This window comes from Boleophthalmus pectinirostris, unplaced genomic scaffold (genome assembly GCF_026225935.1).
Source record: "Boleophthalmus pectinirostris isolate CB_2022bp ecotype Guang Dong unplaced genomic scaffold, ASM2622593v1 HiC_scaffold_18, whole genome shotgun sequence".
In the NCBI taxonomy this organism is placed as follows: domain Eukaryota; kingdom Metazoa; phylum Chordata; class Actinopteri; order Gobiiformes; family Gobiidae; genus Boleophthalmus; species Boleophthalmus pectinirostris.
Genome location: NW_026571133.1, coordinates 13,875,202 through 13,898,357, shown reverse-complemented (window position 1 = coordinate 13,898,357; position 23,156 = coordinate 13,875,202). Strand labels below are relative to the sequence as shown.

Below are 23,156 nucleotides of genomic sequence, written 5' to 3'. Positions count from 1 at the left end.
AACATCTGTAGGAGGCAGCATCCGTATCACTGGTGAGTCTATTTAAGGTAATGGCTTCCCCCGGCACAGGCCATCTGACAGAGCTAATTACGATAAAGTCTCGGCTGGGAGGCTCCACGCACCGCTTCAGAAATCTTAACCACAGAAAACGCAATTTCTCTCCATTTTCTCTTCTACTTTTCAGTCTTTGTTTTGTCTCTAAGATCACTGTTCCGTTCCTTAGGCAGCCCAAACTCCCTAACGCAGACTTGCTCATTAAAAGGATAGGAGCATTTCACGGTCTTCCCACTCGGCGTGATGGCGGGGGGAGAGTTTGATTGACAGGTGAGACATTTGTGCCGCTGTGTGTCTCCCAGGTGTCCCAGCGTCTCACGGAGCGCACGCGTCAACAACCGCCACAAAACGCCACTGGTATGGATGCATTTAGACAAATCCCAGAAGAACACATACTAATAACTAATACAGATCAAAATGATGAGCCTGACAACAGTTACGGAGAGATGGGTGACGTTTTTTCAATACAAAATCAATTGGTGCCGAAGTCAGTGGAACCAGAAGCTAGCCCATGGTCACTTCCTGTTTGGAATGCGGCAGGTAGCAGTGTCCGTTTACTGTCCATGGTAAGAACGCATGTTTTTAAGCAACAACAATAAGAAAAAAAAATAAAATACCCATAGTGGAATAAATACTGTTACTTACAATTAAAAACTTAAGAGAAAGTTAATATAGCCATTACTGAATGAAAATGTAGTTCTCTTTGACCCATATACAGGTCTGAGTGTAGAGAGCAGTGTATTTATGGTTATTGTGAGATTTGGGATTTTCTGACAGAGACAAAATGTGCATACACATTTTACTCAATCATGTGTTTACTGTTTACACAAGATGCCCACCCTATCTGACACTGCCTTTTTTACCCTGGCTTGTGGATTTCAAATTTATACAGTACACTACACAGTATTTCAATACTCATATATTATAACAGAAGATCTTAGATTTAGTAAAAAGGCTGAATTTTATATCAACACATTTTAAGCATAACACTGATGGACAGAAAAGTTGTCAAGAGATGAGGACCCACAGGGCACAACTGACATTTGCTGAACTTTTAAAACGACCAAACAACTATCTCATTTGGGTTTGACATTTTGTTGCAAATTAAGACTTAATAAAATATACATACCCACACAGACCTGTAAGCAATCATCCAGTTAAATGTTCACATGTTTTCATTATTTTTAGTGGACAAACCTCCTACTTGAATGACCTTTTCTCTGCAAAGATACTGCTTTGAGATGGATGGATTTAAGTTTTTAGTCATCTGTCTTAATAATGTACAAGGTTCTTGTGAATTTTAAACAGTATAATATAAAATAACCAGTTTTTCTTGGCCAAAAAGTCACATCTGAAAAGATGTATTTAATCACTCTGTACAAGATCAAGACAGAGTAGTCATACAGTGAATCTCATCAAAATCATCTTTTTGTTTAAAGGTCCTATATTTTGTAAAACGGACTCATGTGAACCTTTTGTTATGTTGGAAAATGAATACCTCTTCAAAAGAGTGTTTTGTTTCATTCACATGTTTTAGTGACTCTGTATTATTAGTGGTATTTTTCAAGTTAACAGCTCCAGCTCCAATTCCAGAGTTGAAATTATTCACATGATTCTAGTGAAGGTGCATGGGTTTTTAAAACACTATGAAACCTGCATTACCACATGACACCACAAGGTGGAGTGTTTTCTGTTTGAGAACTCAGCCTAAATATGCAGGCTTTGTGTGTTTAAGCATGTGTGAATGAAAAAAAACAAACAAAAAAAAAAACTCCAGGAATATTTTTGATGAGGAATCAACATAATGACAGATCAGAAAACAGCGTTATATGACTCTTAAACAGCAGTGAATCTCTGGGCCTGATATGTGGACACCACGTAACAAGATTTACATCATGGGTTTTACGGCTTGATCCAAGGCCTGTTGTAAGATTTGACATCCATGTGTTTAAACAGTAATGCATCTTGGAAATGTGTTACATATAAAACATATCAAACATATCTTAGTAATCATACCAGTGTATATTAGAAAGTGAGATGGAAGGAGGAGAAGCCCACAAGACATATAGGAAAGGTCATTATAAACATGTTGTTACTTATTACATATTACCTATTAGGCTGGAATAGGAGCTCACAGGTGTTTCTCAACCTTTCTGTCTTAAGTACCACTAATTTTAGTTTGAGTAACCCCAAATTCAAAACATGTTTAATTATGTACAACTTACTACAGTGAATCTCTATGTATTCTGTGTGCACCGATTGGGAAATACTTGGTTTCTGATGTAGCTCATGCTCACTTACTCTCATCCACTCAATTTATTATTTATTATTCTGCTTTTTTTTATTTTTTTTCAGATTTTAATAAATTCATCCATAATATATAAGTTCACCCTTCCAATAGACACAGGAAAGTCAAAATAATAACATATATAATATTACAGCATTGCATACAATATATAATGCTATGTTGTGTTATCTTATGCAAGATTCTTATGTAACAAACCCACTTCAGTCACAGTAATTTGAATTACTTTTTTTTTTTATCTCTCATTTCTAATTAAACCGTCTGAAGTTGAAAAGAGATTTCTGTGCTTGGTCGGGTGCCCGTGATCCACACCTGGACTGAAGCTCTCATGTCAGTCCAATTCACTGCTAATTAATCACAGCAAAGAGCCCTGTGTAACCGCTGTACACGCTCCGAAAGTCGCAGTGACGTCACCATCCATCTGGTGGCGCTATGAGGACTTTTACACAAGTGCCCCCCAGACAGTGAGCGCTGTTGTTACATTTGTCAGATAGCTAATCCCACTTTGGTGAACACTAATCAAATGACAGAGGAAGACACCAACATCTGCGGCTGGAGCACTACAATTCCCATGAGGCCGTGCATGTTCTTCACACATGGAAACAGAGCAGTGACAGGTGCTTAGACTGAAAGAGGGATTTTCATGGCTGAAGATCAAATAATGACCTTATTTCTTATTTGTTTGATCATAACATCTGAATCCCTAAACATACAAAGCCAGTTGCTCCGTGAGATTTTTGTAATTAAATATTATGTAATTGTGAAATATGAATACAGATGGTTTGGGATCTCTTCAGGGCTTCATCACCAGCATGCAGCGATTTGCATATTAATGTGGCACAAATTGTACATTTCTTGGTTGATTTAATCAAATTATGAAAATCAGAATAAACCAAACCTACTGTTCTAAAGCCACAGTCGAAAATGTTAATATCTACTATAGGTTGTATGTATAGTGTATTAAAAGAAAAAAAACATAAAAAGGTTGGAGGGGAACTTGTTTAACTGCACAAACTGACCTTCAGATCGAGCAGTGCCTCTTGTTAGTGTCACCCTCCAGGGAACGTTGATGACATCAGCTGCAAAATATCAGTATCAATATGACACATTATGATTGTTGAATTATTTATGAATGATTTATTTGGTTTACAACTAATTTACCTGTTTATCATGGAGGGTATATCTATGGTTCCCTCTATATTCCTTTGCCCCATTTCCCTGCACAGCCAGCTGAGAATACACACACGTCTCTAGTACTTTACAAAGATGGACACTAGGGATGTAACAATAACCAAAATATTATGATATCGTATTGTCAAAAGTCTCACAATAATATCATGGACTGTCACAATATATCGAATCACAAGTTCCTTTGCTTAACTGTATGGTTTTATAGTAGCAACAGCTTATAAGCATAGGGAACTACATATCCCATGATTCGTTTCAGTGCAAATAACATGCAGAGATATGTTTTTGACTTGAATTCTTGAGATTATGATGGAAATAATTCACACCAAAACCTTGTCAAGGTATTTTAAAAGCAAAAAAAGTATCCCATCTACAGTTATATCAGCCTCTCCAAAATATCGCAATAAATATCGTACCATGAGATGCATATCGTGATAATATCGTACTGAGAGATTTTGATATCGTTACCTCCTTAATGGACACTGGTTTTATCACCCCAAACTCTATAGAAGTGTGACTGACAGGTGAATTAGCCAATCAGGGACAGACGTGCTCTGTCATCAAATCAATCTGCTTGCATGGAAAAACAAAGTGACAAAATACCACATGGAACTGAATCCACTATCCCCAACCTGAGAGATAAAAGCCAACATGGTAGAATCTGGGAACTATCTAGTTTTGGTATCACACAGTAAAAATGAATAATACATAGAGTAAAAGTGTTGTGCTTTGTGTTGTACTTTGAACACGCCACAAACCACCTCCAGACTGACAGTTGTACAGCTGCCTGGTACACGTTGCCAGGTGCTTCTCACTGCCTTGAGCTGTATCGATCTCTCTGGTCCGAGTAGAATGGAGTCAGTGATGCGTCTGACTGGCCCTTTGAGCTCTCCTGGATTTTGGAGGCTTGGATGAGTGTGAGGTTTCAGACTGTTACTGGAGCGCAGAGCAGGGAGTTGTGTCCACTTAAAATTCACCAGGTCTGTTTCCCATGTCCATCAGCCAGCACGGACCTGAGGAAAAAGATCTAGAAAGAAACAAGTACTAAAATTTTAGGACAGATAAAAAGCAAATATGTGAGGAATCTAAATCAAAGCACAGAACTGGTTGAGCAGTTTCTATGATGAAATATCTCCTTTTTGTGAACAGGTCTCTTAAAGGGCACAAGGTACATCTTTGTTATTGATACTTTGGAGTGACGTCACACTGGGGGTGTTCTACATGCATCTCTATTGGCAGTTCAGCAGTTACCAGAGGGGGGGACTTGCAAGTCGTAACTTGGACTTGAATCAGACTTGAATCACTATTTTTAGGACTTGAGAACTGACTTGATAAAATAGACTAAGACTTGGAACTTGACTCTGACTTGAAGCCTGTGACTTGAGAAGACTTGATAAGCACCTTTAAATCTGAATTCTTTCTACTCTGAACACACTCAAGATCTTGTCAAGACATTTAAAAAAGAAAAATTAACATTTCTACAACCCTTATACACTCTATAAATACTCATATAAACATATACTATGATTTTTTAAGTACAACTTAGTTTAAAAGTCATATACATTGCAAACATCTAAGCTATTTGGTACTTTGGTTCAAAGACTTGAAATGACTTGAAGCTCAAAGCAGACGACTTGGACTTGACTAGGACTAATGGACCAGAGACTTGAGACTTGACTTGGACTTGCCTGTATTTGACTTGGGACTTGACTCGGACTTGAGGTCAAAGACTTGAGACTTGCAAAACAATGACTTAGTCCCACCTCTGGCAGTTAACATGGTGAGACAATGCACACATTAGTAAACAAAGAAAAAAAAAAAAAAAAAAGTTTTAAGACAGTCTGACAGCTCAAGAAAAAATACAAAATGAACTTAACTCATTTTCAGGAGCCTGTGATCAATGAGTGTTCATGGTCCTGTTTGGTTTGATTTTCAACTAAAAAATGTGACAGTGACCAACTGAAAACATGTTTATAATTTTATGTGACAGACTTGCTAAACAGCACCAATCAGCTCACCTGTTGGACATAGGATCTCATTTCCTAGTTAGTCAGAGTGTTGGAGACGTGTGGAGACATTTTTTTTAAATATCCCATCCAGTCCTTGTATTTGCAGAGGTCACTGGTGCTAGGTTAGCGCATGTCAATGGCCATAGTTATCCTGTCACTAAAAACAGTCTTACCCACTCCACACTGCACCTGAAGTAAAACAGTTATAATGCCAGACTGTCAGTGTGAATGTCTGTAGAATAATTTTAGAAGTAAAACCAACCTTGTATTTGAGGATTTATGTCTGAGCAGCAGCGAGTTGTACTTCCTGATAGAAACCTCGGCAGCGGCGGACTGATATCACCTAGCACCTATCTTACCGGCAAAGTACAATTCCGCTGCTGCTGAGAAAATAGTCCCTCAACATGCGACGATTCATGCGATGCAAGGCTAGTTTTATTTCAAACATTATTCTATCAACACAGACATTTGCTTTGTGCTTTGTGGAGTGGGTAAGACTGTTTTTAGAGGCAGGCTAACTGTGGCCATTAAGATGCACTAGCCTAGCACCAGCGACCTCTGCAAATACAAGGACTAGACTGAATATATTTAAAAAGTTTCTCCACACGTCTCCAAGACTCTGGCTCTCTAGGAAACGAGGTCCTATGTCCAAAATTCCAGACTGTCCCTTTAAGGTCTAACTTGAGTAAAAAAGCTTCTAACAGAGTGGTGCTTTCAGTTAGCATCACACCCCCAGCAAATGCCGATGATATCAGCTGTAAAGTATCGGTTGCTTCACCAGAATGTTCCATAGTACAATATGTGTTTATTTCTTTGGAGGAAAGCTGGTGATGCACTAGGCCAAGATACGGTTCAGTTCTGTTAAAAGGGAGCCTGCTGATATACTATATATGTATACTTTTAATAATGAAAACCCAAGTAAATAAAGTTTAATTCCATACTGTGCAACATTCCTGGAAAAACAATGACATCTCCAGGGAGACAAGCAGATGCCAGAGCCCCACCAGAAAGTTTTATAGCAACTTTTTTGGTTGAGGTTACTGTACTGCATGTTATGATTTTTTGAGTTAGGATAACCAGAAATATTCCATGGTGTGGCATTAAAGATATAAAATGACGTGTTTTTATTGCTTAAAAATACACTGGAAAAAACACACATTCTTAATTGAGGCTGGGCTTGCCTCTCCACAGATCTAACCCATAACTTGGCCTGGTGACATTGTTGTCTCCATGGAGATAGAAAGGTTAAATGCCAGACTACTGAACACTGGGACAAAGCAACAGCAGGTTTATCATGGTCCCTCCAACAGAAAAGTTACATAATGCATCTTTAAGTAAACATTTGTATTTATATCAGTGCAGTAAATCATCCATTGAACCTTTGATGTTGGTATGAAACACTGTCATTCGTCTTTACTCTTTATTGTTCAAAGAAATGAGTCTGTCCTCTGGATCTTGGGATCTCAGGAGTACCTAGCTGGAGGACTTTGCCTGGTGAGCATCTGTTATATTGACTACCCACTTGGATTCTACTGCACAGTTTTGCTGAGTATCTACCTCTGTATGTAATATTCTCCCTTTCATATCCGTCTGTGTTTTCAGACGGGGAAAGACCTGCTTGCACTTAGTCAAAAGTACTAAAATACCCCAGGATCTCAAGAGACAATTTGCGTCTGATAAAAGGCATAAAATGTAATGAATTAAAGCTTTTAGGATAGTAGAGCAGAGCAATTTTCCACTCATGCCGAAGCACTAATACCAGTAAATTGGCTTGATAATATTGTAATTTTCAGCTTTGTTGTGTTTATTTGGAGTGTTTGAGTGCTATGACCGATCTCATTATACAGTCAATCTAATAGAGATTCAGTTAAAGCTATTGATTCGTGCTTCACTTCTGTCTCAATAAGGATTTACTGTTGGGTGTTCAAAGAAATTTAATTAAGGACTTTTTTTTTAGCCAAGGAATTACTGCACAGCTTGGGCTTGTCATCTCCAGAAGATTGTGAATAGAAAGATCCAATTATATTTCTATACTGTCAGTGTGCAATCTTAAAGTTGGAGCTGAAAAAAGCTATCGAAAATGTATCATATTATAACATACTGTATATCGACTTTTGTTATGGAAGAAAAGATAAACAACAAAAGAAAAAAATGGCACCAGTTGCATGATTTTCGATATACTTATCTCTAAATTGGATAGGTGCTATGGTCCACCAAGTTCTAGCTTCTAATACAAACCAAAATAAACTGAAAGTAAAATACTTAATGTAATATTTCATTGATATTTTTTTTTCATATCATAATTTACGCTAGGCTGCTTTTTATCTCTGAGATTTTTAAATGAAAAAAACTCAACAGATCATCCCCTGTACCATTGTGGATCTGCATTCACATGGTCATTATTAAGTCTCATTGATCTCATTATTTCAAAAACACAAACACCAATCTACACATTTGCAAAACATTCCTTTATTATAAATAAATCTCCTTTTTGTATAAAAACTGGCATGCTTCAACCATGGCATTGTACAGGTTCACGACCCAAGGCTACGACCCGGTTAGCCAAGACAGCAGGACACACTCATCTCAGTATGCAGGGCGATCCATCAGACAACGGGAGACAAGAATGAAAAAATCAGCACGACCACAAAAATACTTACAAGGAGAATAACAACAAACAGCTTTGAGTCTCATAGATTTTCTCATACAATTCTCTTTTAAATATCTTTTAAAATCTGTTAAATCTCTCTCCCCGCCCCATCTTTGCCCTTTTTAGATATTAAGTCTACATTTGTTTTTTGTGCTTCTTTATTGTTTTGTGATTTTTTTGTGCATTTGTCAATTTTTTTACTCAGTCCACCACAGTGTCCTATGGCATGTCACTTTTTACACATTGTCTCTTTTTTAAACAGTAAGTTCATAGTAGGACCAATGAGCTGTGAGCAGCGAGAAAGCAGGCACAACGATTGGCTGTTTATGTGGTCCCACTTTGTTCGTGGTTTGGATGTGGAACAATACAAAATGTCTCATGCTTGGATGCCATTGGCCACTCGGAATGTCAGCCGGTGCTTCGACCAATCAGAAGATGAATCTACGGTTCGCTCTTTGGCTTGGCTCCGCCCACAGACAAGCCGCTTCTCATTCATGTGTCCAGGCCCATTCGTTTCATTCCCTTCAGTGATTCCCTCAGATGGCGTGATTGCTGTAGCTCACATATGTCGTCTTAGTTAATGAAGCTGTTGAAGAGAGACAGATAAAAATGACATATTAATAACTGTTTCAATATTTCTTGCACAGTTCAAGACATGCTTTAGATAATGAGACAAAACAAACCACTATATCAAGTTTGGAAAGTGTGATTAGAACAGTTGCTGCCTCTAACCTCTACCATAGACTTTATTTATCCATAAGGGAAATGACTTTACAATTAATACACTAGATCACACATCCCAATATTATACCAAAGAGTAAATAAAAATAAATGGTGATATAATTCAAAGTAAGTAGTAAAAATTGTAGGCACATAAATCAGTGTGGCATTCCTTTCATTAGCACTGGTTCATCTCTAGCTGACCAAATTACAGGTCAGGACTGTGGCGTTACAGTAGACTGTGTAATCCCTCATTTGTCCAGCCGTTGTTCACTGTAGAAAATATTTTGTCATGTGGGCACTGGTTTTTGCAATCAAGATGTTTTTTTTTTTTTTTCAGCTCCCACCCAGAAGCCATGTTTGATTTGATGGTCCTGGCTTGAGGCACTAGGATTTATCATGCTCCGAGTTAACTAAGTCCAGAGCCAAAGGGAGGACTTTTAGAGTGAAACTGCCCTGCCCTTGTTTACTAGCTAACATCATTACCTCACAGTAAGAAGGTATAAATACTAAAGTATAAATGTACTTATTTATGTATTTTCAATAACATACATTGACAAACATTTTCAGTGTTAGCAGGGTTGCCAATCCACACATCTGACCTGGCTCTCAGCTTGGTGACATCATAGGCTTGTCTGAATTAACATACACTACCAGTCAAAAGTTTTAGAACACCACACTTTTTCCAGTGTTTTACTGTTTTACTGTTGACCAAAACATATTCTCTTTTGATTCATGAAAGTAGCCACCACCGTGCGTAGCCAAAACACTCATGGAATTCTTTTTACAATAGAAATCAAATGTTCTTCAGAAAGTTCTTCCCAAGTCTGTTGTAGAAGTCCCCATAAATGTTGACACTTGTAGGTTGCTTGACTTTCACTCTTCTGTCCTTCTGTCCAGTTCATCCCAAACCAGCTCAATGGGGTTTAAGATTGGAGACTGAGCTGGACACTCCATGCTTTCAAGCTTACTATCTTTTTTTTTTTTTTTCCTGAGGTAGTTTTGGCAGAACTTGGACTTGTGTTTTGTTATATTTTATCTTTTTTTTTTTTTTTTTTTTTTACCTCTGGCTGTTCAGTTCTTACCTTTGTACCATTTCAAGCTCTTCATTGAACTTTCATGACTTGAATTGCAATAAATAACTGGAAAAATGTGGGTGTTCTAAAACTTTTGACCGGTACTTTAGATACTTTATTACAATTATGGGCAAGGCAATACGCTCTGCATGGCAACATGGATTCATACAGTATGTGCTTTATCTGCAGGTCAAGGCACTGCTAACCGAGGTTCAGTTGTGCCTGTAGTATCTTTTTAAAGCTGTAAGAGTGCGGGTTGTATACAGTTTCTTTAAGAGACACATTTTTCTATGAGGACAATAAAGTCTGCAAATACATAAATACATACAAACATACATAAATCTCTTCTATAGCTGACAGGACCGACAACTATTCCAGCCAGTTGACATCAGCACACGATCACAAAACCTGCTATTGTACTTCTTCCAATGACGCCATTTGAAATATAAAAGCCAAAGGATTGGAAAATAGATGAAGAAAGTGAGAAAAGTGATGGCGTTTCCCTCCTGTTTGTGCCACCTCTCCACCTGAGATGTAGATTCTTTTGTGAAACCCATTACATCTCGTGTCCCCTCAAGCGTGCCAAGGAAAATGTCAATGTTTTTGCAGCAGCCCCAGCCTCTAACTGCGCCATTGTTATATGCTGGTGCTTTCACGCAGGCTCTTTCACTTCTCCTTTCACTCTCCATCACACCAGCTCAAGCATGGGAAAATAAGTCCTTGATAGAAGAAGAAAAAAAAAAGTACATTGCAAACATTCAGAAAAGTGTCAATTGATTTTTTTTTTTTTTTTTTTTTTTTTTTCCTTTTGCAAAAATGTCAAGAAGATATTTGAGGTTTTACATTTCACTTACTGCACTGGGAATATAATGGCGTTGAATGGCTACCTTGGGGCAAGAGGTAAAGAGCTAGACATTTCTCATAGTATTGCTCCAATGAATTCAATACTTGTATCATATTTGTGTAATGTCTTTTTAAGTGAAGTAGTATTGTTAGTGATAAAAGGTCCTAAATTATACAAAAAAATACTCTTGTGAGCTTTCACCCACGTTACAATATTTATACCTCATTGAAATATACCAAGAGTTGAATTTTTTCATTCACACACGTCTGTGTAACCCTTTATTATTAGTCTGGTTGCATATCCGATGCTCCGTTCCAAGTGTTTTCTGTTTGAGAGAAGAACTCACCCTCAGCAAATTAAACAAAACACAACTCCAGGTATGTTGCTGATGAGGAAACAACATTCAAACAATTTTTTTGCCACTTGTATATGTGTTTTTTTTAGTAGCCTTATCTACTGTATTGTCCCTACTGCTTTTTGGCCAATTGTAGCACAAACTAGGAAAATTTGCATTGAGTGTGCGCTTCCTCCACTTGCCACTGTAATTTAAAATATTATGTGACATCATGCACAACTGCCCTGATTAAAGCCTGGTGTACCTGATTACAAATACCTGGCTGCAGAGGTGGAGATTGAAGTGTAGATGCCTGTTCGACCAATCACACTGTTCTTATCCTTCCAAACCTCCTCTCCACTCACTCTCCCCTTTAATCCTCTAGGTTCTGCCCAGTTTAGCAGCTCTATTTGAAATGTGGTTTGGCTGGATTTTAGGTGCTTAGCACCACTTTAAAAGCAGTAGTAGCAGCTTGCAATAAACTTCTACCCTCATAGGACTTATATTGACAACCCAGCCACATTTTCTTCTCAGGTCAAGTCTTACTTTTCTAGCCTGATTCATCAGCTGGTTTCACTTTGTAGAAACCGTCTGACCTTGCAGCGTTAGAATTTGTTCGCTCCATGGCAGACGGGTACTTTTTTCATTTAACCAATCACTGCTATTTGGTCGTGACATATGTAATGTGCTGCTAACGGGGCTAACTGGTATATTAAGCTTTTCCTGTAGGAAGAAGGGCAATAATGTCTTTCTGACTCTCTGTTCCGGCTTTAAATCCTCAATCTCGGGAATCGTTGCCAATACAGAATGTATGGCTCTTTGCTGATTGGCTGGTGCCTGAACTCGCACTTCCAGGGTTTTTACGAACCGTCTAGTGTATTCTGATTCCTGACCTAGAGAGAAATGAAATAGAGTGGAGGCACTAGGTGGCACCAGCCTGGCTGCTAATTTTCTAGCTCTTTGAGCAATAAAAAAATGTCAAATAGTCAATAATAACAAAAAATATATATATAAAAAAACATAAATTAATAAGTATTAATAATGAATAAATTAATAAATTATCAATGGTGGTATTGCTTGTCTTATAATAAATTCAACGTAATTTTGAAGTCATGTCACTACATGTTCTTTGAAGATGATCTACATAAGTAAATAGACATTTAACAATGCAGCTTTGTCAGTGGGTGCATATGCGATGGCACAGAAAACAGCGCTAATTACTCTTAATGAATGAGTCTTAATGAATGCCATTTGACCTGCTTTCTTCAGTGATGCTAATGAAGTGCTGACAGGAAAACATGCTTTGCCCCCGGGTCAAAAACATATGCATACAAAGAAGAGAAAGTGTTAAAACATATGACCTTCTGTGATTAGTGCTCCAGACATGCATTCAACCAAAGACCACTGTCCACATCAGCTCGAGTGGAATTCAGACATGTCAGGGATAATCAACTTGACAGTAATGCTAAATCTAAATTTAGAGGATCCTCAATAAAAATTTGAAGATTTTTCAAAAGTCAAGATTACTTAGATCATTAATAATGTAGTGTCTTTCTTCTTTTTTCCCTTCTTCTTCTTCTTTTCTTTCTTTTTTTTTTTTTCCATGATACACATAATAATTTTAAAACATACACACACACAAAAACGCTGAATGCTCTATATCATTGATCATGTAAACTGTAAATTAATTTTACCATCTGGCAACAAAAAGCTTTAAAAAATTCAGAATGTTTCAAAAGAACAAAAATGGTTTGATGGTGTATTTAATTATATTTTTGTGTATTTTTCTTTTCTTTCTTTTTTCTATTCTCTTGTCTTTTTTTTTTTTTCCATGCTGGGTCATCATCAGGACCATCATAAAATCACGATGTATTTTGGCATAATAATGCTAATACTAAAACTGCAGGGGCGGCCATGATGATCCCCTCTTGTGCAGATCGCTGATGCAGGAGGCTGAACATGAGATGAGTGTTTGAAGTGCTGCTTGACTGTCCATGCAGCAGGATATGAAAGGCACATGCTCCACATGCTGCGTTATCCTATGGAAAATCAGCCATCAAACACACCACAAGCAGGGCACTCACTCGAAACTGTACTTGTCCATGTGCACATTCTACTAGTTACTAGACAGATACTTATTTATTATTTGGTTTGAAATTTGGCTACTAATGTTTGACTCAAGTCCAGGCAGTGACTTTTAGCTATGCAATGGTTTGTAATTATTATATCCACATATTGTTCAATATAGAAAGCTGGATATATTGTTAGGGTCAATATTTATTGTGTGTACATTTTCTTTGTAAAAGTATGGAGATTGGAGGTATTTTAGTTGTAATTATAAGGAGAATTAAGTGAAACAATTGGACAACATTTGAGACTGATCCCTTAGGCATCCACGATCCATTAATAGATCGTGGCATAATTCGCCCTGCGTTGCCTCCCTGTCTTGGTGAATGTGGATTATGAATGTGAATGTGGGTGGATCATTTAAGTTTTTGTTTTTTTTTCCTATCAGGAGGATTTAAATATACATTGAGTAATAATGTGTTTAATGCAGCTTTGCCACATTTGTTTATGTTTTACAGAAACGAAAACCACATGGTTAATTTGCATAAACTATAAGTGCTGAAAAAACAGCTCGCTCCTTGTGCGCTGATGCAGTCAATTTATGTTGGACTAAGGACTGTAAATTGGGCTTTACTCAATCTATCAAGGTGCAGCTTCGTAGCTTCCCAAAGTCGCACTAAAACATTTTGACAGATTTTTGAGCACTGTGTACCACAAAAAATCAGTTTGAGGTCAATAAGCACAACCAGAATTAATACATAAGGCACCTCGGATTATAAAGTGCACTGTCGAATTTTTGAGAAAATTAAAGGATTTTAAGTGTGCCTTATAATCCGAAAAATATGGTAGTTTACATTATTGTTATTGTGTAAGTGGCATCAAGTAGTTCCAGTATTATTGCTTATCGCAGTATATCTCTGTACCAAAATATCGCACTTCAAAATGTGTTAATGTGACAGGCCTACTGATAGCCTAATCTAACCAGCCAAGCCTATTCAAATGCAGAAAAATATATTTATGCCCACTCCAGTATCACTCCAACACAAGCAGAAGTAATGTCCTTCTGTGTGCAAAGTCAAAGTGGTCTTCATAATTTGGGAGGTGTTTTGGTGTTTAATTGAGTCATAATTTTTTGGTGTGGGGCGGCTGCAGCTAAAACCTTGAAATATTCTTATATCTTGTTGGACTGATTGCTTTAAAGATATGCCCTTTTCCACGTTCACTTCTAATACCAAATGATTTGATTGCTATAATGCTGAAAAGTTGAACTATTGTACTGCTCTATAATCATAATCAAACTCCTGCTTATGCAAATGGCACTTAAAATGTTCAGGTAAAATTGTTCTTGTATAAAGTGTTACATTTTCAATTTTCAATCTACTTTGAAACTGCACTTGTTACATGATGTAAATATATGCCTCTGATTCAATTGGACACTACAGTAGTGTTTTGATAGCCTAAAAGCGCTGCGCCTGATTTTCCTGAAAAATATGAAAAACAAAACTACATTTTAAGGCTTTTGAAAGTGCATTTATTCTAATCTAGTGCTCCGGTACTTTTATATGTGTAGTTATAAAAGGCAGGTGTTCTCTTACTCACTGTTGGTCTCCATGCTCTCACACAGCTCAGTCTTCACTTCCCCATTGGGCCGGTCCCCTCCCTTCTGGGTGAGTTTGCCTGACATGGTGGCAGCTGTCACGATGGCCTGCAGAAAAAGAAAAAAACATGGAAAACAAAAAGAGTTCAACATGTATTTTGTAAAACCATTGCCCCACACTACTGTCTGCTGCTGTGTGCCATGTACACTGCAAGAATCAAGTAAAACTGTACAGGAAACAGTGGGCTGTGATGGAGATGAGAGCAGGAGAGAGGGAGAGGGAGAGAGGGAGAGAGAGACAGAGGTATGGTGGGGAGGACAGAGAGAGAGGGAGGGAGAGTGAGAAAGGGAGAAAGAGAGCAGAGCCAAACAAGAAGTGTAGTGTCATAGTGTTGGTATTTTAGTAAATTTCCCATTCATTTTTCCCAAGAACTTTAATGGATCTCTGTAACTTTTCTTGTAGAGGCGTCTCTATCTTGTCTGTATGGCCATGTTAATGGAATGCCTGGAATGTTGCACAGTACGGCCTCAGACATACAATATCGACCTCTTGTGTTTACATTACAATTACACATGTTTTTACTGCCTGAAAACATACATTCTTGTATAGAGGACAAACATCCTTTTCCAACCTGTTTCTTAGCCTGGTGGCATCTTCATGGAGATATACCATTTAAGTTTAATACCATAAACAGCTTCATGGACACAAGCAGGTAGCAGATGCTACACAGTGCGTCTTTAATATTAGAAGTAAGATAGCATGTAGGGGATAGCATGCATTAGTCAGATTCACAGACCAACATGTTGGCGGTGCTGTTATGTACATTAGTAACATGTAGTGGGTCATATGTGAGGAGATGTAGGTTAGCCTCGATCACTGTGTTTTTAACCTTAATATGTGAATCTTGGAAAAGTATATGGGGATAAAACGTATAGACGTTTTCTGAACCTTGGCGTGCCTTAAAGGGGCCATGACAGTACAGCTCCATACACTTGTGAAAGGTAAAAGCTAATGGATCACTATAAATGTCTGTGCACACCAAAGCAAGTGCTAATTGTCAATGAATAATCAATAATGAATAGTTACCTACCTTAAAGCTGCGTTTCCTCTTGGGCACGTTCTGCTCGGGGTGGAAGAGGATGATGTAGACTTTGGGCATGTAGAGCATCCCCAGAGACACAGAGGCAGACAGGCTCAGGGAGATGGTCAGAGTGGTGGTCTGGATGTACATCTGAAACACACAGCAATGCACACTGTTATTCATCACATTGTTTTAATAGTGTTCATCAGGTAATCGGAGGGATGAGAGGAAACTAAGTACAAATACTCACATTAACTGTAAATTAGTTTTTTGTTTTTTTTGTTTTTTTTTAGTTATTTGTTTTAGTATAATTCTAGCCATGCAATTGTTATGAGCTGCTGAAATAATTTGTGTTATGAAGTACAGTTCAAGTCCCATTTATCTCAAATTACAGCTGTCTTTGTCCCTTTCTCTCTAAAAATATAACAGCACTGCACCGCCTGCCCTGATTGGGAGCAGGCTATGCACATTTGAAATGCTACAGGATTTTTACACAATATTTGGCAGCAAATGTGGCAGAAGACCTTCCAGAGGAAACACTTTGAAGGAATTACCATTTTATTACCAACCAAAAAAAATTGCAAACTGCACCAAAACTTGAATTTCCCTTGGGATCAATAAAGTAACTCTTTCCCTCTCTCCCTCGCTTGTAATTGACTAATTTTCAGCCAAGTAAAAAATGTTGGTACAAATTTCTAGTCCTGTTCCCACCACTGTGTAATCGACCAAACACTAAAACCTAAATGCTGCTGCCGAGGACGGGAGGACAGACAGCGAAGGGCAAAAACAACATGTAAAGATAAAGGATGTTCGAACACAACTTAAATGAGCCTGTAGTTTCCGTGGTGACAGCTGCAATGACACATGAGACACTATGTGGAAATATTGTCACTATAAAGAGATGCAACAGCCCGTGTGCTCATTGAAAAACACAGATTACAGAGAGGAAGGAAGAGGGGTGGACCAATGACAGGAAAACTTTTAACAGCTTTGTAAAGGTCCTGAAGATTCTGAACCAAACGTATATACAAATACATTAGGTTATGTTATATTATATTAATAAAGAATTGCTTTTTAATTTAGTTCAAAGTTACATAGGACAAGGCAAATCACATTCACTTAAATTCATTCCTGAACCATTTCTAGCATATGTGTTTATAAGCCCTCTACCTGATTTTTTTCCCATGTATCTGAGCAAAATGTATCTTGCTTCAGTACAGATATATTGTATAAGCAGATCTTGGGGTCAGTATAAGTCAGCTGTGTACTGACTGCATCTAATTGTGTTTTACTGTCAAAGACTCAAGAACCATGCAAGTTATTAGAATTACCGTGATGGAAAATTTCACTCTGGCCTCTGAAAAGTGTTTATAAACTCATTTCAGTGAATAGGATGCTCAGAATGCATCAGGCAAGGAAGGAATAACTGGACCACTGCAAATTACTACGTTATCTTTTTCATGTTTTTAAGACAGGTACATCGCCTTTAATGTATGGTACAATATATTTTCGTGAATACACTGACCCATACAACTTTAGTGCATGTCTACATAAATCACTGTTTGTGCTAATGATGTTTTTACAGCTAATTACAAAGCATCTCAAAGTTCAAGAGGAAATGTAGACTTTATAAATATTTGTGACAGTTATAACAGTATTGCAGTAAAGCAGTCCTTCTCAAATACATTTTCCGTATTAGTGTAATTGCACATCCACTACACTAGTTGGCAGTGACGCTCTCATTGTCAGAGTGTGTGCAGGGAGTATTAGCGCTAGAGAGTCGGGTTTTTTGCACCGAGCATTCGCACACACAGCACAGAGCAGGTGATATGAAGTGCAGAGAACAAACTGTACATAAAGAGTATGTAGCGCTTGGCTTCAGTTTGACTACAGTGTGAAATGAGGAAAGACCGCTGTGTTTACTGTGCCTAAAAATGATGGCAGCGGAAGCCAAATAAATTACGGTGTCGCTTAAAGACATTACATCCCAGTCACCCTGATAAGCTGCTTGAGTTTTTTCAGCGAAAATGTGAGGAATATTGCCAACGATCATCCCGCTTTGTGACTGCTACTTCAGTAAGTAAACCAGCAAGGACTGTTAGTATCATATAAGGTGATGTACTAAATAGCCAAGGAGCTGATACTGCCGGATTATAACATAACATGGACATCTTTAAAGACAAGGAGGACACAGGAGCGGACCGCCTCAAGACGCTGGTGAGCAGAGCGCGGAATACAGACGGACATATTTGGAGTCTGTTACGGGCACGGGCCTCCAGCTCCTCCTACAGCCATATCTGTTTTGATCCATGCGTGCGTGTGTGGAAGCCTCCATATCCAGACCTTTGCTGTGACTGGTGGGTTCAACTGAAGCTGGCACCTGGTTCCTCCCTAGCTGACACCTGGCCAATCCTGGGCTTATACCTGCAGCACCGGCCCTATAAAAGGACCCGCCCCCTGCCCCTCAGGGCTGCTGTTCCATCTGTGGGCTGCATGCCACACAGCAAAAAATGGAGGGTTAAAATTTTAGGGTGAGATATTTCAGAGTTGTTTTTAACACCAAAAGTGTTATTTTATCTATTTGAAAGTTAAATGGGGGTTTGAGTTGGGGTTATTTGTCAGAGTTGATTTGGTTGAGGTTAATTCAACTTCCTCTAGTGTTAATTCAACTTCCTTAGTGTTAATTTGGCTCCTCCCATTCGCCACTTCAAACTCTTGTGAGAGAAGACCAGTTTGAACCAGTTTTGTACATAATTTCATCTTAAATGAACTAAAATAAAGTAAAAATAAAATAAAAAATAAAACACCTCTGTGTTGTTTAGCTAAATCAGAATAACTCTACTCTAAGTGTTATCTATTTACTCTCAAAACATTAATATAACTCTGGATTTCAGGATTAAACAGGAACTTTGGTCCAGTGTTACTTAATTAACATTTCCAAAAATGTTAAATTAACTCTAGAACAGATTGGACTCTTATAAACTCTGAGAAAATGTTAAAGTTGATTCTGTGAGAGTCAATTTTAACACTCCACTTTTTGCTGTGCACTTGCTGTGTCTCTTGTGTTGTGCTTGATAATTTTGTAATTGAGACACTAGTCGTTTGTGTGACTTAATTGAGACTGGTTTTGTTTTTCTGTAGTCATTTTGTATACTGTTTTTAGTTAGCCTACTTTTAGTTACATGAATTTTGCTACTCTGTTTAAAGCCTCTTTTGTTAATTATTGTAAAAATACCCTTTTTGTTAGCTTTACCTTAACAATTCCTTTAAATAAATCACAACTAGTTTTACCATTTTTACATGTTGGTTATTTTGTTACTTCCCCTGTCTTTAGCAGAGCTGAGTCATAACATAGACGTGACTAAAACATTTGCTCTCATATGTAGGCTACTGAAGGCGAGGGTGCGATTTGTCCACTTGTCTGTTTTCTTCTTCTTGGGGGTGTGTGACAGAAAATAATTGAGAAGCACTGCAGTAAAGAGATGTTAGTAGTTCAGTTTTTGTGGAGTGTTTGGCCATCGATCCAAAAGTTGTGGTTCGAATCCCGTTTTCAACATAAACATGATTGATAGAGGCAGTGCAATTCCAACTCCCACAGATGATGATGTTGTTGTTGTCCTTGGGCAAGACACTTAACCCACCTCACCTCTAGTGTCTGCGTACACTACTGTACAAATGTGTGTGAGTGGGTGAGTGGTTCCTTGATGTAAAGTGCCTTGAGGGTGGAAAAGCACAATAGAAAAATGTGACCATTACACCATAGTGTTTTTATTAATAGCAAAAGATTTGTTACTCTTGGGACATGACTTATGTGACACATTTTTGTTAAGAAAAGTGCAGAAAATACCAAAATTCCATCACGCTCAGAGCTATCAGAAACTGACAACTGACAGGAAGTCTCAAACCATCTGTACTTCTGCGCAAATAAGTTGTCACCACATTTTATCTTTCCAAAGACACCCTCTTCTTCCTCCTCCTCCTCAAACTTGTAGCATCTCCTTGCATATGACCTCTGTTCCTGCTCCCTGACTGCTGCTGTGGACTGTACCATAATGAGCTCCTGGAGGAAATGGCATGCCTAAAAAGCCTGTCGTAGTCGGCTCGCTGTGTGTTTGGGTGACCTCCTCCACCTCTCGTCCCGTTCTCTCACCAAACCATCAAAATTTATACAGAGTGGAGGGTACAAGTTCATGCATTGGTCAGTGACTTCAACAACTCCACTCAAAACAAGGAATAAAAACATGTACTGATCATCTAATGTTGATTAACAGTGGGCTAGTGTTCAAGGTTGAATTGGCGACAATGGCGTAAAGGGTACTTTTATTATTATTTATCTAAAGCTCAAAATAAGAGCAACAAATGTACAATGAATCTCTGTGATTAGCCGATAAGTGAAAGAGAATGAACTGTTAAAGGGCCCATGTTATGCTATTTTCTAATATATGTTATAATTTTGTTTCCTCATCAAAAACACACCTGGAGTTGTGTTTTGTTTAATTCACACATGCTTAACACAATAATCCTGGATATTTAGGCGGAGTTCTTCTCTCAAACAGAAAACACTCTGTTCCACCTTGTGATGTCATGTTATAATTCAGGAAGTACTCCACTTTATTTTAAATCTACATACATATTCACTCAATAATTTCAGCTCTGAAATTGCCTATCTTAATTAAACTCAATGTAAAAGGTAGCTGATAACGCGAACACCATCACTACATGACATCGTTTGTGGCTTGTGTAGGTCGGATGGATGCGCTTTGGCCGTTCAGACTGAAGTCGCATGTCAAAAGATCAAATATGTATCGGTTTCAGAATTACATATCCAAGTGGCCTGGGTCGCATTTGAAAAAATCGGATCTGTGTCGTTCAGACTGTCATTAAAAGATCAGATACAGGTCACATAAGGGGCCAAAAAATCGGATTTGGGTTAATTCAGGCTGCAGTCTGAACGCAGTCTTTGTGGAACAGAACATTTTGAGCTTTGGAGATGTAGACAGATTGATAATAAAGGGTTACTCAAACATTTGTAAATTAAACAAAACACAACTTCAGGTAAGTTTTTGATATAGTAACAACATTGTAAAATGGCTTAAAGTTCACACGAGTCAATTTTGCATAATATACTATAGGACCTTTAACTTTAAAAACCCTTTTTGAAGAAAAGGATGGCCGACCAAGTTGTTTGTAACCATCATTCTCTGCTACACCCCTGGACCCTCAGAACGCATAAATGTTTGATAGCAAGAAATGGGTTCCACCACGAGAAATAAATTAACTGGAAAGACAGTATGCCATTCCTGATATGCTGTTTTGGGTTTAAAAAGTGGTTATTTATGTATTCATTTGTTCTTTTTGTTTTTTTTTTATTACTTTTTAAAATGTGCGAGCTGACCAGGTTTTTTACCAATTGCCCAATTTATTTATTTATTTTTTTACTTTTTGCTTCACTCCTGCATTCACATAAAGCATTAATATTTGATGAGAGGAAATGGGCTGCAGCACCATTTATACATTCAGTGAGACTATGTGTCATTCCTGATATTTTTAAGCTTACGTTTTGGGTTTAAAATTGGTTATTGAAATTTTAACAAATACGGGAAGCCAATGATACATTCTTTGTCAAATATTATCTATAAACTTTAAACTGTGAGTCACTAACTACTAAGAAAAAAGCACAGATAAGAAATTCAACACGATGCCTACACCTGTTATTATATTTCTTAACATCTGAAAATGAAGAAATGCCAACTTCAAAAACACTTGTTAAGGATGATGTCGAGGATTCAAGGATCTGTACAGTATAGTTAACGCACAGAACATCATATAGTAGCAACTCCAAGAGACAGTATTGGGTTATAGAGAGCTGTAAGCAGAGCACATCTCCTCAGCTGACAGGTAGCCACAAGCACTGTCAGACTGAGATATTATACGGTCTGATGTCTAAGAAGCAAGGACATATATCACTGGTATATGGTACATTCATTTCATACTTGATAGATATACATGCAAAATACGTTTACATGTATTCAGTTTGATTACTCCCTGTGTTATGGAGTAGAGGTAGTTCCTAACGAAGGCAGTGAGTTGAACAGTAGCGGTGGGCCCACAGAGGAGCTGGAGGAGGACAGTGATAATGACAGACTTCAGCCACCCCCTGACACCACTGACAAGCTCCCAACACACAAGTCCCATCTCCTACTACTGCTGCTGCCGGCTACAGTACACAGCAGCAGACAGCACAGAGGAGAGAGGGACAGCGAGGAGGGCGAGAAGGGGGTGGAGAGGGGTACATAGAGGAGAGGAAAGAAGGAGGAGAGGAAGAGACAGAGAGAGATATAGGGGAGATGGAGAAGGGAGAGAGATAGAGGCATGAGGGGAAAGAAGAGAAAGTGTGGCAGAAGAAATAAGAGAGAATAGATGAAGACCAGAAGAGAGTAAGGATATAGAGAGAAAAGAGGGATGCGAGGGGTAGAAGAGGGGAGACAAGAGGAGAGGAGGAAAGGGAGAGACTGGAAAGAGAGATAGAAGGAGAAGTAGAGACAGGAGAGTGTTTTGACACTTTTCAACTTACTTTCACTTAGGCATGGGAATTCGATTAAATTTTCTTAATTCGTCGGGAGAATTAACGATCGATTATCGATTAATCATAAACGTTTTTAGATTAAAATTTATCATCATTATTATTACTATCTGCACTACTAATCTGCATAAATAAATTCAACTTTATGACATACAAACCGTAACCACTCTAGAGCCACATCAGCCCGTTTGAGATTATAAGCTTTGTGCAACTCACAGAAACTAATCTTAAACCGCATGGCTAATTTGCATAAACTAAGCGAAGGAAAAAAAAAAACCTCTTGTGTCGCTGATGCGGTCAACTTCTGTTGGATTGAAGGACATGACTCAGTGGAATACAGGTTAGTGTGACCATATTTGCGTTTGTCAAAACCAGGACACCGTACGGGGGGTGGGAGGTGGGGACTCGTCATCGACATTGCGCGACTCTCACCTGGCAAAGCTTTTTCATGTTTTTGGTGGCCTGGTGAACTTTTTCCCATTGGACAGCGAAACATATGTGCTGCTTTGTACACTGTGCACATGGCCTCACACTTGTCCCGACCGGAACGGAAAGCGTGGAATTTCTTGTACAAGTCATCGTTAAATACGCATTTGCGCTTCGGTACTTGCAGACTGACCGACTGTTTGTGTTTGCTCGCTCCTTCT

At 38.3% G+C, this 23,156-nt stretch overlaps 1 protein-coding gene across 1 annotated transcript in view; it reads right to left on the bottom strand.

Moving 5' to 3' along the window:
* Positions 1–8,742: 8,742 nt before the first annotated feature.
* LOC110161404 (metabotropic glutamate receptor 8-like) overlaps positions 8,743–23,156 on the bottom strand; it is a 281,793-nt gene continuing 267,379 nt past the window's right edge. Inside the window, 3 exon segments of the mRNA XM_055154099.1 lie at positions 8,743–8,792; positions 14,847–14,952; positions 15,936–16,076. Coding sequence (XP_055010074.1) covers positions 8,743–8,792; positions 14,847–14,952; positions 15,936–16,076 — 297 coding nt within the window.